This window comes from Ooceraea biroi, chromosome 8, assembly GCF_003672135.1.
Source record: "Ooceraea biroi isolate clonal line C1 chromosome 8, Obir_v5.4, whole genome shotgun sequence".
Classification (NCBI taxonomy): Eukaryota; Metazoa; Arthropoda; class Insecta; order Hymenoptera; family Formicidae; genus Ooceraea; species Ooceraea biroi.
In genome coordinates, this window is record NC_039513.1 from 12,973,382 (window position 1) to 12,993,126 (window position 19,745).

The following is a 19,745-nucleotide window of genomic DNA, read 5'->3' on the forward strand; positions in this document are numbered from 1 at the left end:
ATTTTGATCGAGGATTATTTAGTCATTAAAACTTGCGACTTGCAAGCGACTTTTGAAGCTTCGTTGCTAATTTGACCAGACTCTGTCTCGGAATTCCCGGTCCATTTCCCAAATGTAAATACGAAAACGAGTTTCGGGCGAAATGGAATGGCACGAAGAAGGTGCTTACAGTGTGCAGTCACGCCAGAAATTAATTATACGAGATGAACGCGACGCGTTCGCCGATGCCGGCTCCATTAAAACCAGGAAATTGTTCGGGTTCGACGTTCCGATTACGCTAGATGTTTTCACTGACTGTGTGATAGCAAATCTCGCCCATAGCCAACATCCTGCCTCGATTCTGCTGCTAATCGATATTGCTAATTGGTGGAATAATTATCCTCGAGTATCCATACAGTTGCCAAAACATATTTCGATCTTCATCAACATGCGCTAATTGATCACTCTCTTAAACATTACATTTTCTCCAAATTCGTAAAGCATATACGTCCGCATCGATGAGTTCTATGGCCATCGAACTGGTGTTGTACACAAGCTTGACTGTAAAGATTGTGATTTGTGTTACATCGGACAAACCAAACGCTATTTAGATACCCGCACTAACGAACATAGAGCGGACATTAAGAAACATTCTGGTAATCTCTCTGTTGTTAGCAATCACAGATTAACCAATGATCATGATTTTGACTGGAGTAAGAAGAACATTTTACATTATGAATCTAACAACCGTAAGAGAGAGATTGTCGAAATGTTTTTCATAAAGAAGAACCCAAAGACGATTAATCTTAAACGAGACATCGAGAACCTGTCAGATGTTTACGACGGTATTGTGACAAACACATAAGTTGTTTTGCTGAGTTAGTCTTGATCTATGACTCGTGTGGTACGGATGTGTTACCCCGTTACCTTAATATTATATCTCATTTTTTTTAACATTATATATCATTTTCTAACAGTAAGGTTTTATTTAGTGATTATTTGTATTTTATTTTTTTATTTTTTTGGTTCTTTGTACTTATATTATATCTTGTTTACAGAAAATGATGTTAATTGGTTTGCACTTGATAAGGGCTTCAAATGAAGCCGAAACGTTGTGCGTTTTAAATATATTTTTAGCCAGTGGTGGTCGAAGAACATTTGTTTATTATTTGTATTTTTATTTTTGTATTATTTTATTTTATTGTAATATAGCTGCTCTTATTTTTATCTCTGCATATTTACATCTAGATATACATCTACTATATAAATATCTTAGAATGTGGTATGTGTAAAAATCGAGAATTTTTCATTTCCAATATTGTTTTTTCGCTCAAATATCGCTAATTACCATGCCTGCAAAGCGTTTGGACGACCAAGAGCAAAAGACGAACGTAATTTCCTCGACCACTTGACATCGGATTATTTCCCGCGCGATAGAAATCGCGGTTGAGGGCCGATTAAATTAACCGATTGCCGGACGTTATGATACCGGTAAATGATACCATATTCTTGTTGACACCGCGTGCACGCGCGATCAATTTGCGGGGCCGTGATACACGCGACTTTCTCATCACGATTTTATCGTCGCGCGGTAGAATCATTGCGGTTGACGACTCGTCGCGGCCTCCCATCGCTCGCAAATTGACGTATTCGCGAGTGCGCCACGTAGGGACTTACCCTACAGTTCAATTTTCCGTAAGAGTTAATAAACGATCCGCTGACCCAATTGGATTTAGTCAATTCGGCTCGTCAACGAGACGGGCGCACTCGCGACGCGGCGCGAGGATTCCGAGTACTCGTGACAATTAGGACTGACAATTACGGGAATTATGCCAGTTTGTCAGCTCAAAATGCGAAACAGCTGCGGCACGAGAGAGACAGAGAAAGAGAGAGAAATTGACAGAAAGAGAAGTGGAGACGAAGTCATCCGAAGTTTACTAACGGAGTTAGTATTCCCCGGTCTGCTACGAATTCCATATCGCGGCGCGCAGTCAGCGCGGAATTAAGTTTCTTGATAAGGAATCGGGGATGGAACGAGAGCGAGTTGTATGTCGAGTCGATTCCGGCTGTACTCTCATTTTTGCGCGACGTTAAGAAAGTTACGGGAGTTAAGGAAAGCGCGAAGTTCGGGGAAGTTACTGTTGAGCTAATATTGTAAGAGACGATTAAGAGGGACAATTAGAAGCTAGAGGTAGAGTTCAAACGCTGAAGACTCCCCCGGTTGGTTAAAAAAAAAGGAAACACCGCTTCGTGTTTGATAAGTGGATTATTCGTAAATTAATTACTTAAGAAACTTGTGTTTTGTCTATATCGTCAATACTGCTTAAGATATATTAAAGATATAATTTTGTATATTTGAGGATAAAGCATGCAGAGTATTTCGAAAGCATAAATTAAGAGACATTTTAGGTAAACAATTTATTTGTCACGTTTTAACGATACAATTATACTCTCGTTTTCTTTATCTCTTCTTCGCGCGTGTCGTAATGTGATAACGTTGATCGATAGAACAGGGATGTCGTTCTTCTCGATTCCAATTGTGGAAATCAGTGATTTGATATCCAGTGGTTCAAAGAACCGCTCGAATGAAAGGAACGCAGATGATCGGAGGAGAGGTAGCCTTTTGAGAGCGATGGACAGCTTTGTGAAGGTCTCAGACGACCTTCTATTGGAAGCGATTCCTGTGGTACGAGGCGACAGATGAAATCTGTCTTGGCTCGCCCCTGTCTGGCACGGACATAGTTTACAGGCTGATGAACCGATAATTCGTCTGAAAGGTCTGAAGGAAATAAAGCTAGAAGCCGATTCATTCATAAAGGCCACGTCGCGCGTCATCGACAAGCAACTTCCCCATTATTCCCCTGTAGAGAAGTAATTTAATTAACGACCGATTGCAAGCTATTTATTATAAGCTTCCCGGCCTGAGAACTTCTCGCGGCAACGCATTATTACTCATCGAGCTCGCCGAGTGATTAAAATCGAGTTTAATTCGAGCCTTACGAGAGGCAAATTGAAAAAATCGACTGATGAAACATGAGACGAGACACGTCGCAGCTTCATACTCGTGCAACAATTTGCGCGTGGTGGTTCACGCTTACAAGCTTTCTCGGGGTCGCCGTCCAATTACGTAATAACCGTAATACGGTCTTGCAATCGCGCCGCGCCGTTGGCACCTGCCGTTGGCACCTGCCGTTATCGCCGATGAAACCGTTCGACGGCACGTGTGTCGCGTGCGTCGCGCTTATTAATTAACAACGTGGGTCCACGATGTTGCTCGCGCGGATCCGCGTGCGGAAAATTGCGGCGACGAGTATGCGGCCGCGTGGAATGATTGCAAGATGAGAGAAAGACAGAGGGAGAAGTAGGAGAAGGAGGAAGATAGATCTCTTGCGAAAGAACGGGTCAGAGATAAGATCGCCAGTAATGAACAATCCGGGTCCGTATGTCAGTCTAATGAGGATCGCAGGAATAATCTCGGCTCGAGCCGAGATGAAAGCACGCGCGACCGGTCTTCGTTCCTTCCGTTCTTCGTTTTGTTCACGCTCGCGACGACGGGCAGAGGATGCGTCCCGACTTCCTCTGCTTCCTGGAGAAGCTGGAGGACTTCTCACCTGTGTAAGATCTGGAAAGATAGTCGAGACTGACAGGTCGTATAGAGGATCGGAATGAAAACAAGTTGATCACAACAGTAGGAGTATTGGCCGTACAGCCTAAGACCTAGGCGTGTGAACCAGGGATCCCGGAGAGTTCGAGTTCAAATCTAAGGCAGTCTCCTAGTTATTTTTCGCCTCTTACAATTCAGAAGTGGGATAAAATCCGCTACCTCTCGAAGACAGTTGAGGTTCATCCGCTACCCCTCGGAGAGGAGGGAGTTGAGAAGCAGCTGGCCGGTAGTGAAGCCTGAACATGGAGGTCGGGACGGACTCAGAGGAGTGAACCAACATGGAGATTGGGAAGGACTCAGAGGAGTGAACCAACATGGAGGTTGGGAGGGACTCAGAAGAGTGAACCAAAAATGGATGTTGGGAGGGACTCAGAAGAGTGAACCAAAAATGGAGGTTGGGAGGGACTCAAGTGGAGTGAACCGACGTTTTGGAGACATTCGGGGACGAATGTAATGTCAGGCTGGTCGAGCTGTAAGATCTGGAAAGATAGTCGAGACTGACAGGTCGTATAGAGGATCGGAATGAAAACAAGTTGATCACAACAGTAGGAGTATTGGCCGTACAGCCCAAGACCTAGGCGTGTGAACCAGGGACCCCGGAGAGTTCGAGTTCAAATCTAAGGCAGTCTCCTAGTTATTTTTCGCCTCTTACAGTTCAGAAGTGGGATAAAATCCGCTACCTCTCGAAGACAGTTGAGGTTCATCCGCTACCCCTCGGAGAGGAGGGAGTTGAGAAGCAGCTGGCCGGTAGTGAAGCCTGAACATGGAGGTCGGGACGGACTCAGAGGAGTGAACCAACATGGAGATTGGGAAGGACTCAGAGGAGTGAACCAACATGGAGATTGGGAAGGACTCAGAGGAGTGAACCAAAAATGGATGTTGGGAGGGACTCAGAAGAGTGAACCAAAAATGGAGGTTGGAAGGGACTCAAGTGGAGTGAACCGACGATTTGGAGACATTCGGGGACGAATGTAATGTCAGGCTGGTCGAGCTGTAAGATCTGGAAAGATAGTCGAGACTGACAGGTCGTATAGAGGATCGGAATGAAAACAAGTTGATCACAACAGTAGGAGTATTGGCCGTACAGCCTAAGACCTAGGCGTGTGAATCAGGGATCCCGGAGAGTTCGAGTTCAAATCTATGGCAGTCTCCTAGTTATTTTTCGCCTCTTACACCTGTCAACCCTTTGTCTTCCCGTAGCACCCTCGCGTCGCGACGGTTACGACGACAACGTTGTTTCGTTGGTGCAGACGACAGTTGCTACGTGCCGCAAGGTAATTTTATTAGTCATACGAACGAGCTGACAAACGAGGCCAGAATTTCGCTGTAAAATTTGACGATTTGTCTGCGAATCCGTGTAACGTTTAATTGTTCTTTAATCATAACGCGAGCGGGTTTTACAACGTATTAGAACCCGCAATCACATGCGCGTGACTATTTATGCTCCTCACGACGTTCACTCGACATTCCTCGCTTTTTCCTCCGAGATTTTCAGCCGCAGCTTCGCGACATCGTTTCGAGGGGTCCGAGAGTACTTCTCTCCGTCTCTCGTGCCTTCTCACTTCCCGCCGGCGAAGCTCTACTTGACTTGATTCCGTCCTCACCTCGCGCTCTGCGTCCTCTTCGTGCACTCGTCAGCGCGTAAATACGATTAGTCGCGCGCGTGAGACCGCATTCCGCCCCTTTCAAAAAAAGCGAATCCGATTCTTCTCCATCGAGAGGGTTAAATCCCCGGATCATTAAACGGCGCGATAAAGGCGCGCACGCACGATTGCGCTGACATTCTCTTAATTTATTCAGCGGATTCAATTAGTCCGCCGGCAGAAGTGACGGCGTCTACTACTTCCTAGTTGCAATACGCGCTCCCGCGGATGCTGTGTCTCTCTTCGTGATTCCCGCACGCGAGGAGCTTTATCCCGAGAGCGATGAGGCCGGAGGTGGATGCGCCAGTCGCCTCCTTCGTCTCTGGCATCATCCCTCCTCATCTGTCTTCGTGTCCCCGTGCAAATATGACTACGAGAGAGTAGCGGAGAGACTTGAGAAGCGCGAGCGAGCGTAATCGCGCGACGGACTTTCAGCCGGTTATGGAATATTAAGCGGACGAGCGGGACGCTCGAGCGCGAAATTAAGCGGTTTACACTTTTCGCGCCGGATGGCTCCACCGGATGGACCGGGGATGTTTGTTCTGCTCTCAGTATTAAAACGCTGCCAAGGATAATGAGATGTACAAATAGGCGGCGAGCAGAAGGAAACGGCGACGAGATCGATGCAGCGCGACACTCGGAACGAGATTTCACGGATCGTGAATCATCGCCGCGATGTTTTCGTGATTTTTTTCTTTATACAGTGTTTGTTCCGCGAGTCTGTGTATAATGAGACTTGCAACCACTCGAGGATGTGTTATCAGCTTTATAACGTAGTGATTGATAGGAGAAAGAAATATGAGAAGAAACGTATGTCATACTTATTGAATAACTATTTTTTTTATTGAATATTATTGAATAATTATTATTTTCTCGATTATTTGCGAATTTCATCCCTTTGTGGCATCTGACGTCGTGCCACTCGCATGCCTGTCGTATGAATTCTCCGACGCGCATTAGAAAAGACCGACAATCTCAGAAAAGGAGGACGTCGGAGGCGACGTGACCGCATTCAAAATAAACGGATCAGAATAGAATACGCGGAAATTGGAATTTATTGCGAGGAAAGAAAGAAAGAGAGAGAACTGAGAAGAATCCCGCGGGAATGTCGTCGCGTGTGTGGCACTCGTGTTCGCGCGGAGGAAGAAGACTACGCTCGATTCGAGGACGGACGATGGCGGAATATTTCCAATTTTATTACAACCCTCTTTTTTCACTCGCACTCGCGGAAAAATGGTTTGGCCCCGTCCTGAGTGCGGGAGCCATGCTTATCTATTCGTTCCCAATTTCTCTTGGGAACTCGGTGCTCGACGTGGCTGGCTGGTTATGCAGATGCGAAGACCTCGCAAGATCGACGTGGAAATACCGACGGCGGACAACGCCATGACAAAGCGACCAAGTCAAATCCACGAGGATCAGGTGTTTACATGTGGGAGTAACGGTAAAGCTCCGATATTCGCTAGTGAAAATGATCTATGACGTGTATGACGCGATTTATACGTGGAATGGATAAAATCGGATGTATTTGCATAAAAACGAGTTTTAGCTTCCTTTGAAAGAGAAATCGGAGAATTAAAATATAACATGAAATGCAAGATAGATTGATCTGATGTTTCACGCGTTTCGCAAATCATCCGAGGTAGTAGAAATATTTAAAGGAATAATGGAACACGTTTTGTAATATCAAATAAGAGTGACATCACCAGGTGTCAAGACTATAAGATTTCATTAAAAATCACTTATATTTGGCACTCTGGAAACTTGATAAAGTTTTTAAAGAAATCAGGTCGGCGTCGGTGATGCGTTGCATTTGTCGATGTCGAGGAACGAGCGAACCGATGTCTTCCGGTTGTTACATCAAGGCGTAAAAGCCAGAAGCGACATCGTCGTATTGATTTTACGAGACCAGTTCTCCGGAACAAAATGAGTAAAGCAGCTACGTAATGTTGTATCGATCTTATGACGGTGCCATTACCATTTATCGATAGAAAAATGAATAAAAGATCCGCGCCAGGCACGGCCGGGTCCCCGACTCGGTACGACTCGTTCCATGTGTATCGGTATATAAATATTATTTCGCGGTGTTCGCATTTATGGCCGCCATAAATATATTTGAATACATTACGGCATGGCATTATAACGTTACTCCGCGCGCGCGAAGGCCGGCCTCAACTGGAAGAATCCCGTAGAGAGTGCTTCTTGACATATGTCGGACGCAGAAAATCATTCTTCGTTCGACGAGCCGAGACGCATTGCCTTCAACTTGCCACACGTGATTCTGCTCAATATCGTAAGAAAATCAAGAACAGAGATTTATGGAGAAAGTAACATTTTTCTGGAGAAATTATTTTCTTCTCGTCGCGCCGATAAGGGCATTGAGAATTATTCTTTGAAGAAAATATATATTTCCTGGATGAGTTTATTTGAGGAAAAATCGTACGTTTCTTCTCAGGAAATTAATGATTAAACTCGGTGCTTTCCCGTTTCTTGGTAGCACTGCAGAATAATGCCGCAAGAGAAGTGTTCTTCGCGCAAAAAATCCGCAAGAAAAGTTCGTCGCAGCCGTTAGAGCGAGCAATGCTTCTCACCGCTGGCTGTCTCTGCCGTTCGTTTTTGATTCTATTTCCGGATGTGCAGCTACATCCTCGATTCCTTGGTCGTCATTTTTTCTCTCCGCCGTCGCTCGGTTACCTGGATGTCTCGTGAATTTTGTTATCTTCGCCCGCTCCTTCGTCCTTCTATATATATACAGTTTACCGCTTTGAAACTACTTCAAAGTTCGCGGAAGAACCTGCAAGTGTACGTAGAGTCGTCGTTTCCATCGAGAAACTTGGTACAATGTGATTCCTCACTGTAGCCGTAGCTGCAGCTGAGAAATCGAATTCTCGTGTAGGACGATCGCTGCGCGAAGTTACGGATAATTGAACATTTTCCTGACAACCGCTCGTTAGCCGGACAATCGCGAGCGGTTCGTGTTTTTCACTCGGTTGATCTTGTTAAAACTTGCAGTCCAATGACAAAAACGCTAAATTGATTCCTCGTTCCTAATAAATTCTTATTCACAGCAGAGTTCGGTAATTTAATATTTTCAAACAATTATATGGACTCTTGTATTATATCATTTCCTTCGCGAAAAATTTCAAAGCCATCCTTCGAAACCAGATCTTGAATAATATTCGTAATCGTGCAGATATTTTCTTAAAATGAACATCGTATCTTATAAATATTTCAATTGCTACACAATCCATTTTTACAAACATTGCGTATACATTCTACAAAAATGCAGCAAATATCGAAACAATGCGCGAAGGGAAGTTCGATACCGCGAGAATTAATCCGAGATCCGTTCTCGGCTTCTCAACGGGGCTCGCGATAAAAGGTTTTCCGATGCATTCCATTGATCGATGTTGAGCCGTCTCGCTGATCGGCCGAGCGGTGCACGCATCGATTGTTCACGGATTCAAGGACCGCGTCGGACGGACCGCGCGGGATCGATGAACCGCCAAAGAGCGGCCAGGCTTAGCCGCCGGACTTTAAATCCTAATCGTCATCGTAATCGCTGGGGTGGCAGTTTGAATCGCGCCATATCGACGAGCGGCATTGTCCATTGTGCACCATATACACGCCTGGCGGCTTCGCACGTTGAAAATGCATTACGGACACACGCTGAAAATGCAAGTGCATGCTTTTTTCGCGCGTGAAATTCGTAGTACCGAGAGCTCAACCTGTGTATTTTATTGTAGTGTATTATATAAATTTGTTTTGGTGAACGAAGATGCGCAACGTCGTCTGCTCGCTGCAGAAAGCGTCATCGTATTCGAGAATTTCCGATTGCCAAATTGCCGAAAACGTCGAGGAATTAATATTTGAAACCTGATGCTGCCGACGTTTACTTTCCTCGCGAGCGAGCGAGCAGAAATGCCCAGCGAAGCGACTGGATATTTTCCGCTGACGTAGAAAGGTAAAAGGAGAAAATGCGTCTCGAGAGGCTTTTATCTTGTGGAATCAGAGTACATTAGATACCAAGGAACTCGCAGAGGTACATAAATATAAAGACAGGAATATTGCAAAATATTTCGAGCGCGAGATCTTATTTTATTATTATGGGCTTGCGTTACGTAACTTACAATTACCGGTGATCATCATTAATAGAATTAATTTCCGATGTGGCGCCCACATGTGTGTGCAACAAGGAATTCTCAGAGCAGTTGGATGATTGTTCGGGCGATCCATGCGTAAATACAGATGTTGTTTCAGACGTCGATTACGATGTTTCGTTAGAACGCCGGACTTTTTGGGATTCACGGAAAAAAAGAGTAACGCGAAACGAACTGCCTAACTTGCGCTGCGTCTGGCAGTAATACCGCCGGGGAAAAAAGCGAGGGGGTGAGAACGAAAGTTTCGCGGGAACCGTAAAGTGCCGCGAGTGCTCGAGGGGCAGGCCGAACAATTTCGTCGGTTATAAAAGTAATGCGATATCTCGTGAGCGCACGGCCGGAATATGGAGCGACCGCGTCCATTATGGAAAAAGCGCGGCGGCGGCGGCGGGAAGTAACGAAAAATTTAGTGCCAAGCGAGACTAATCATTTAGGAACTTTTTTTTGATGGCCGGAGCACCCCTGGGAATAGAGGTAGGAGTATGCTGAACTACTGCGCCCGCCGCGATATATTTTTCAATATCCGTGGAAATCACGGATGCCGTAAGACAAGACGTTGGTATATCGAGAAGGATTCCGGTGTCTGTGTCACTGCTACGAGGCCATGATTTATGTACCATCGGAGCTCTCTTTCTCTCTCCGGGACTTTATATTCAAATAAAACGTACCGAAAAATTTCGTGAGGACGTCTCTGAAGTCTCATAAAACTAGCGTCAACAGTATCACAAAGATATATGGGGATTTCAGAAGGTAGAAAGACGGAATTCTCTCTTTGAGAAAGAGAAGGCAGTTTCATGGAACATTTCGTCGTCGCCTTTGATGGTCTTCAAGAAGCTTCCACCGAGAAACGAGATACGTTTCACATAATTTAACAAAAATCATCTGTTCCCAAATAACGAGGGTTTATTATACAGGGTGGTCCACTTAAATCGATCATCTTAGATATTTCACTTGTTTTTGATGATACGAAAAAATGTCTAAGGAAAAAGTTGCACCGTTCGAAGGGGCTATCATGATGACAGAACAAACATTTTTTCAAGGCTATTGTTTTCGGAGATTCAAAGGTCAAGATAATTTTTTTAAATGGAACTACATATTTTTGTTTGCGCAATTTTATAGCCAACATCGAGAGGAGTTCAGCGACCCCTATGACAACATGACCTTTAAATGATCTTGAACGCGGGAAACAGAAAAATCAAACTTTATGCTCTTCAACACAAACATTTATTTAAGGAGGTGTTCGAAATGATGTCCTCCGACTTCAATACATTTTCTAAGGTTCCATGGACGTTCTACTTATCGAAGCCACCTTAGATTTTCGACGGTCCAGTAGTTCATATTTCTTCTATTTACTTGTCCATGGTTAGCGAACATTGATTCATCGGTAAACACTCTCATGTTCTGGAATTCAATGGAATGTAAGATTGAAATAATTCCATACATGTATTGTGTGCGTGTGTGTATGTGTATGTAAATATTTATGATCGTGAAATGCTTTCGCAGTTCAGTTCATTTCCTGAGCTTCTCGATATCAGAGTTTAAATATGACTGATTATACGAAAGAGGAAAGAATAGAAATGCTTCTTATTTACGGTGAAAGCGGAAGAAGCTCTACAGAGGCGCAGAGAATGTACGGCCAAAGATACCCTGAAAAGCGTTTACCGTCTCGCGCTGCTTTTGACCGTCTTATTAAAACATTTCGTGAAACTGGAAGTGTTTGTTCACGTAAGAAAATGCGACCTCGTTTGCAAACTAATGAACCAACAGAAGTTACTGTTTTGGCTGCAGTGGCAAATAATCCACATATCAGTTCTCGACAAATACAAAGAAATACTGGTATTTCCAAGACAAGTGTTTTACGCATTCTTAAACGCCACTCATTTCATCCATATCACATTGCATTGCATCAAGAACTTCATGGAAATGATTTTATTAATCGAATAGAATTTTGTCAATGGGCGCTACAACAGTTGGAGGTCAATGAATTCTTCTTCAACAGAATATTGTTTACCGATGAATCAACTTTCACTAACCATGGACAAGTAAATAGAAGAAATATGCACTATTGGTCCGTTGAAAATCCAAGGTGGCTTCGACAAGTAGAACGTCAACGTCCATGGAGTCTTAATGTATGGTGTGGTGTTTTACACAATCGAATCATTGGCCCTTTCTTTATTGATGGTACATTAAATGGTCAAAAATATGCTGATTTTTTGTCCCAACAATTACCAAACTTATTGGAAGAGGTGCCGTTAGAAACTCGTTTACAAATGTGGTATCAGCATGGTGGTTGTCCGGCTCATAACGCACGTGTTGCACGTACAGTTTTACACGAAATGTTTCCGGAACACTGGATAGGAAGAGGACATATCAGTTGGCCAGCACGTTCTCCTGATTTGAATCCTTTAGACTTTTTTGTGGGGAATGTTAAAGAACACTGTTTACAATGATGTACCAACTACACAAGAGAACATGAGAGAGCGCATTTTGAATGCATGTGCTAGTATAAATTCAGAAATGATAGAAAGGGTAAGAGTATCATTTGTGCATCGTATTAGAAAATGTATTGAAGTCGGAGGACATCATTTCGAACACCTCCTTAAATAAATTTTTGTGTTGAAGAGCATAAAGTTTGATTTTTCTGTTTCCCGCGTTCAAGATCATTTAAAGGTCATGTTGTCATAGGGGTCGCTGAACTCCTCTCGATGTTGGCTATAAAATTGCGCAAACAAAAATATGTAGTTCCATTTAAAAAAATTATCTTGACCTTTGAATCTCCGAAAAAAATAGCCTTGAAAAAATGTTTGTTCTGTCATCATGATGGCCCCTTCGAACGGTGCAACTTTTTCCTTAGACATTTTTTCGTATCATCAAAAACAAGTGAAATATCTAAGATGATCGATTTAAGTGGACCACCCTGTATAACAAAGAAGAAACTTCTTAACTTGATCTTCGATAGCCATAAGAGATCACTCACGTCTCCTGCAATTTTCACGTGTATTTTTTTAATTCGCTGCACGGCAGGAAGTGATCTTCTGATCGTAATACGTTGATCTTCTAATCGTAATACGTTGCATTACGTAGCTCGTGCACACGTGGCTGATTGCAATTAACGCTCACGTCCCTCTAAACGGGCGTACCGCAGAATTCAACGGTATCATCGGAGCGGCGTATCTCGCAAGCCGCAAACATCTGCACTTACGTTGAGCCGCTACTACTACCCGTTCCCTTCTCTCTCTCTCTCTCTCTCTCTCTCTTGGTAATACAAATTGAAGTGCGCAATACGGTGTTTGAACAGCGCGGAGAGACAAGCAGTCATCGAGTGGCAGTCATATGTCGGTATGACTTGCGTGCAATCGTGTATCACACGAAGAATTATCGCACGAATAGAACGCGGCGGAGTGCGTGCCGTAATAATCGTAAAATCGTCAACGCGTCAGGCGCAAGAAAACCGGCCGCGTATGCCGACCACTTTGCACATGGCCACCACGTATCGCCAGACCGAAGGGGGATCTCCATCCTTTACATCTCGGTTCATTGTGTTTACCGCTGTTAGCGGTCCGGTCTAAGTATACCGGCGCGTTATTTCTGCGAACCGTTCGTTTACACGTCGTCGTAGTTGAAAACGCACGTAGCGCGTTTTGCATAGGCGAGTTACTCGCGATATCTATGATAAAGTCTGATGTACTATTGATTACTGATGAAATTAAATATATTCAATAATTACCGATGGAATAAAATACATTTTTATTAATAAGCCAAGTTAAATTAATTGGATCTTGACTCCTCGTCAAAGTTGATAGATCAGTTAGAGGTTTTTCAGGATTTTTCGTTTAATCGAGACGTGAGAAATCGATGCAGAGTGACTTGCGGTCCCGTACGTATACGAAGATATACTTAAAGCAGGTTTAGATAGATGCTCCAATCGCAAACAGGAAACTGTAGTAATTCTCTCTCGCCTTTATGACAAACAGCGATCGTTGCATCAGCTGAGAGAAAAATCGTAGAGTACATTTTTAATATTCCTTTGTGTGAAAATGGAGAACCGGTCGTTACTTTCGACTGTTCGGGATTTCTCTCTTGCAGCTTGCAGATCAAATTTCAGATTTCCGTGCTGTAAGCGCAGGTGCCCGATAATGGATGATGTAATCGACTGCGTTAAATTGCATTTCTTAGCGCGTTACAGGCGCGAGAGAAGTTCAAGGAAATGGAGGCGCCGTAGAGTGCCGTATAATTTTGTATCGACCACGTTCGCGCAGTTTTTCTGTAATACGTCAGGGAGAGATGATGCAGCGTTCTCCGTCTTCGAAGACGTTTTCAAGTTACTGCTTCGCAAAATGACGAGGGAAAAAAAAGAGAGGGATAAGTGATCGGGGAAACCTGTTTCGCCGGTGCATTTGTGACATCTCTAGATAATATCGTGTAATTCGTCTCTCTCGCATGCTCGGTTATTCTCCGATTTACACGCTCATTTGTAGCCCGCGTCATCTGGTCTCGATAGTGCTCTCGAATCGAAAAAGGAAAAAAGAAAGTTCGTCTCTCTTTGCGCTGTTAAAAATCCGTCGCTTTGTCGCTGGCCTCTGCTCGCGCTTTTTTGCCGGCGCATCTTCCGCTTCCGCATCCTCGCAAACACGATCATCAGACGGTATCGGCCGAAATCGATACTTACGCCTCATCTGCGCCCCGATTACAGCCGCGTTTGCATTGAAGTGAATGCTCTTTTCCATCAAGCATCAAGTAACGAAGAATGAAACAAACAATACTTGTCAGTCTGCAGTGGATTATTTGCAGTGGAATATCAGAGATATACCAGAGTTGCATTAAAAACTGCGCGCATACGCGGCTGGTTTCACGAGCAAGATGTACATACATCGCGTTGATAGATCACGTTGCATTTTACACCCTCAGAAAGGATTTCTGATAACAAGACGAAAAATATTCTTGACTAATTTAATCGTATTACAAGTATAAAAAATATGAAAATAAAACAATTTTTAATTTTAATCAGTAATTTCTATTCTTTTCTCTCGAATTAAATAAGATTGTCTTACTGTCTCGAGACAAGAGTAACATATACAAATTTATGCTTATATATTCTTGTATGTAGAATAATTTGATATTAGCGCCACTTTATAGTAGGCTTTGTCGATGTCGACGCATCATTTTCTCGCAGTCGCTCGTCGACTCGGCGCTTCTGCGTCCTTTATTCCGATAAAACGGCCAATATTTATGTGTTGCAATCGAAAATCGGGAAAGTGTTTCTGTTATTTACAATGAATAAGTGCAATACTCTACAAGAAATATTAAAAGATATGGAAATGTAAGTATATACAATATACTTGAGAAATAAGATTCGAGATAAGACATTTCCATACCCTTTAATATTTCTTGTAGAGTATTGTACTTATTCATTGTAAATAACAGAAACACTTTCCCGATTTTCGATTGCAACACATAAATATTGGCCGTTTTGTGCAGATTCTACAAATTCTCTTAGAAGAATAGAATAAGATGTCTTTTAGATCTCACAATATTCTGAAATCAAGAATATTTTGAACTCGCTACAAATTTTGATCTAAATCCTTCTGAGAAAATGAATGAGATAGCACCAAGATTATTTAAATCTAGATTTTCAAATTTTCTATTCAAGATTAAAATATGCTTCTTTTCAATAATAAATATGATTGTCGCTATAGCGATCTTATTTTATGATAGATTAAAGAGTAATAGCATTAAGTCCAGAAATCTTTTCTGTGGGTGTATGAATGCACAACTCGCGCCGCGAAAAATCCTTGAAATAAATTTGCGCACGGCAGGTAATCACGTTTCGCGCGTAACAAACGACGGCGACAGTTTTCTAACGGCAGAATTCATTAGCCCTTCTGCAAAGGGCTGGCGCTTAGTTCTGCTTATTACAATACGGCGCACCGTCGTTTCTCGAGCGTAATGCGTTCTTGCTTCCGCGCGGGGATGTGTGCCAGATAATGTTGTTACCGGTGCATCCGCGTGCATAAATCTTCGGACGGTTGTGCGCGGTTTTGTCATAAATCATCGACGGAATACGAGATATAGCAGAAACTATCACTCGACTATGGATACCACGAAGGTAAACTCCGCGGAATGGCGGTCGCGCCAATCTTTCGAGACATCAATCATCCCCGCGTTGGATAGGATTGAAAATTGGCGGGTAATTCTCGCGAGTTTCGACGCGCTAGTGGAAGGCGAAACCGTATCTCCCCGCATTAATTTCCACGTCGTGTTTTGCTGAAAACTTTAATCGCGCTAGGAGTTTAATTATTAGTTTCGAGAATGCTTAACTAGAAACCAGAAATTGCAAAAGAATGTTTTTTGTTTCAAAAATTAAATAATGGACAGTATTATTTATCGATAATTAAAATTATAGTCCTACTCTTTAACGTTCTCTTTCTTCCTCTTGGAAAAGAACATCGAACGTCTCGAGATTTATATAAACCGCTTTGCGATTGTAATTCCTTCGATCGTTCGCAACACACAGCTGTTCGATGCGGCCATGCTATCACGTCACCTTTAACGCATATTATCTCTGCAAATCGTAAGCGCGTTGCGACGCAGGGTGCAGTCGTGGAAAAGCAAACGATATCTCCGCTCACGGGAATGCGCGCGGATCCGAGATCGGTCATTGCCGGTCCACGCACTCATCCTCCTTTCTTTCTGCCTTACGAGGACAATCGACGCGGTCTATTATCCTTGCGAGTCACTCTCTCGAGCGGCGACTTCGCCCTCTCGTGAAACGACGACGCGCACAATGGGTATCGTGGGTTCGCCGTCTCGTCCGTATTTGCCAGAGTTATTCATGTGGTCCATCTTTCTCTGTTGCAGAGGCCGAATGCTGCGTCGGCGAGGCCGCCAGTGAGGCATGCTGGGAACCTTGTTACTGCGTCCTCCTGCAGGACGAGCAGACCCTCACGGCTTACAGGAGCGAGGACATGGCGGTGAGTACATTTTTCCCTAAAAGCCTTTCCGATTCCCCTGGATTTCCATCCGTTCCGGCAGTGGCCGTCGCGTAAGACGGATTTACAACCGCCGGATCTGCCGGCGCTGCCCCCTGAACAAATATATGTTTGTGAATTATGACTGTCTCGCTCTCTCGCTCACCAATCCGGTGAATTTTAAATATTCGCGACACTGAGAGGCGTCACGTTAAGTTCTGAAATGCCTCGCACCTAGCTCTCGCGCGTGTAATCGCGAAGATCAAAGGCAGGGTGGAATTTTCCGAGATCGAGGATCGCGCGAGCGCGCGCTAGAGAGGAAGAGAAATAATTGAGCCTTCGCGCCGTCTGTCTCATACTTTCTCGCGCGGTCCGACCGGGAGCGAATGTAATTTCAATTTCAGTAGCATCAGCGATGTATCCTCCGGGAGGGGAACGCTCCCCGCTCGTTGTTTACGCGCATACAATACCGTCAAATTGGTACACCGGAGGGAACCTGTTTGATCGCCGGGTAAAGCACCGTTGCAAAGGGGGCGCCGACCTCTAATTCGATTAGAAAGTTTATACTCGGTTGACTGACATGAACGGACACGTGAACGCTTTGAAGACTTCGGACTTCTGCCTTGCAACCGCGGATAGTTGCGAATTACGTTGGAGATTATCCGGGATCGTCTGGTGAAGTGCAGATGTATATGTGTGTGTGTGTGTCCTATCGGACCCTTTGGCGATCCTCGAGTCTGCTCAGGAAAAACGATTCCCAGCAACATGTTGCAGACGATTTGCGCTGCTTCGCAGCGGCGCGCTGTGTGTCCCGTACGATTTATTTATAGGCGCACAATGTAACACAACATTGTGCGTGCACGCATGTACTTTTTATCGGGAGGACCGTGAGTTGCGCGACAATTGTCGGTCCCGCAATCTTCGCCGGATGTTCAGGATGCATTAGACTCCTGACGCCTTATTTTCGCCTGCTGCCGCTCGATTCCGAGCGTTGGCGACGTCCGACACTTCCCTGTCAGAAAAGATCCGCTTTGGATACGACGAATTGTCCAGTGACATTCTGAAATGTCGCAAATGTCGTTAGAGAGATAATATCGCGGCGAATGATAAATATATAAAGTCCGTGGCTCTTGGCTCTTGGCAAAACGAACGCACAGACCGACACGCAAATGGCTTCTGGCTTCCTAGCAACGCAAACACATAAAATCACCTCGACTGTCACGAAACGAAACGTTAAACTCGCGAATTACGCAAGCTACAAATGTGAGGCTTCTTTGTCCAGTAATGACAGACTTGAATCTTTTTATATCGTGCATTTTTGCACTGAAGATCTACGTGATCAAAATGTAACGCGTGATTAACGATGCTAATAAAATGAATTTCTTGGTACCTCGTTGTTACATTTAATTAAATAAAATTTTTTTCAAAATCATCGAGAATTTCGCTGCTGTGCCTTGCAAAATCGAGATTCGGCGAGCAACTTTACGAGCAGAAAGAAAGGACGGGGAAACCGGATGACGGAGAACTCGTGTTTCGAAATTGTTTCGCTTCCCTGCATCCCTTCGCCGTCGTATCTCGGGTTCTCTCAATTTCTTTTTTTCCTCCTGCCAACCCCCCTCGGAGTGCGAACACCGACCATTACTCGGAGCAGCGTATTATCTCCGGTACACACAGAGCGAGAGCTACTTCTCTCCGATCCGGGACTTTCTCGTGCCGGCACGGTTCGGAAGGGAGAGAAGGAGAGAGGGAGAGAGACCTTTGTACGATCAATATTAGCGTTTGGTATTTCTGCGCGGCAATGCTAATGCAATATCTATATACGCTACATATAGCATATCGATGTTTGCATTTGCAATGATACCGATTGTATATGAGTGGTACAAAGGCTCGTAATAATATTTAACAATAATAAAAGAAAAAAACATCTTTAAAGATCATTATCACTCGTGCTCGACTCGAGCATTTCAATCTCGTTAAAGAGACATATTCTTAAGATCTGTTTTACGTTAAATGGCAAGAGATTCACCGGCGGAATTTTATTCATCAAGTTTCCGGCGAAAGCTCAAATGCCGGCTGAACTGGAGCCGCGAAAATGCATTCCGTCGTTTCGATTTCGTGGCGACGTGCTTTAGCTGAAATAAGTGGTAGCCATTATGTATTTAGGGCTGTCTGTGGCTTTCGCGGAATTTACCCCACAAAAGAGAGAGAAAGAGAGGGAAAGAGAGTGCCTCCTTTCGTACTCGTATTTCGCGTGAGAGGACTTTGCGAATTTATTCGTGTATACATATAGCCTGCCAGTACAACCACCGTTCTAGGGTGCCTCGAGTAGTACTCCCTCCTTCGTGAAAAGGGATTTTTCTCCGTAACGACGCCGATAGCTTTTCACGAGCACCCTTTCACCCTCTCTGCCACCCCTTTCGAGCTTTCAATTTGTACGACAAATTAAATGTACCGTTGTCATGAAATAATGTTATTCCCCCGTTATACATTTCATAATGATTAAAGTATACATGTGTCACCTCCTCGAGATCTTTCGCTCTCCACGCTCACGTAGCACCCCGAGCGAGTCCGAATGACATCTCCACCGCGATTACGAGCGGGGGAGAAACGTAATACGAAACTTGCATCCAGCTGAGACTCGCTCGCATCATCATTTCAACCCGGATCTGGATCGTGAAGATTTCGGTGGTGTCACGTCGGTAGTGGGGTAGTCCGCCGTCGTGAGAGCAACTCTGTCGACGCTTCAACGTATCGCGGAACAGACGCCGAGGCCCTGATTAGTACCTTCGCCGTGTACTCAGTTCCTTACTTTGAGAACTCGCTTTCTCATCTCGTCGCTGCACCATTCCTCGTCTCCCCTCGTCTTGATCCCTCTTCTTGGCTGTTGCTGTCCTCGTCCTCTCGGTGAACTTCATCTAGTCGCTCGCACATCTTCCTTGCCTTGTTATTACTAAATCAAGACAAGCGCCTAACTCTCTTCTCTTCGTTCCTGCCGGCGTATCCTCCCTCCTGCCTCCTCGAGTAATCACATTCAAGATATCTAAGAACGCAACCCTCCCTTGTTATTTGAGGCGCGGAGGCGGTTTGAGGGAACGACGGGGTGGACGATCGTCGAGGGCTTCCTCTTTTTCGTCCAGCCGCGTGCCTTTTTCTTTTCGGAATGATGCTCAGGAGCGAGGACAGCCACTCTCGGAACATCGGCGGTCCGATGCGATTTCACGACTTCTCGTCAAAATTTTGTTGAAGTTACGACGCCGACGAGTAAGTTTTATCTACCTACATACTGTCGGCTGGATTTCGCAACACTTGGAACCTCGTCGCGATTTCTTGCGCC

General features: G+C 44.4%; 1 protein-coding gene across 5 annotated transcripts in view; it reads left to right on the plus strand.

The window, feature by feature from the left end:
- The window catches only part of LOC105275048 (disabled homolog 2-interacting protein), a 308,710-nt gene that overhangs the window by 119,008 nt on the left and 169,957 nt on the right, over positions 1-19,745 (plus strand). For all 5 annotated transcript variants that reach the window (XM_011331680.3, XM_011331678.3, XM_011331676.3 and 2 more), the window contains one exon: positions 16,302-16,414. In XM_011331680.3, the coding sequence (XP_011329982.1) occupies positions 16,302-16,414 (113 nt within the window). The remainder of the gene's footprint in view (positions 1-16,301; positions 16,415-19,745) is intronic.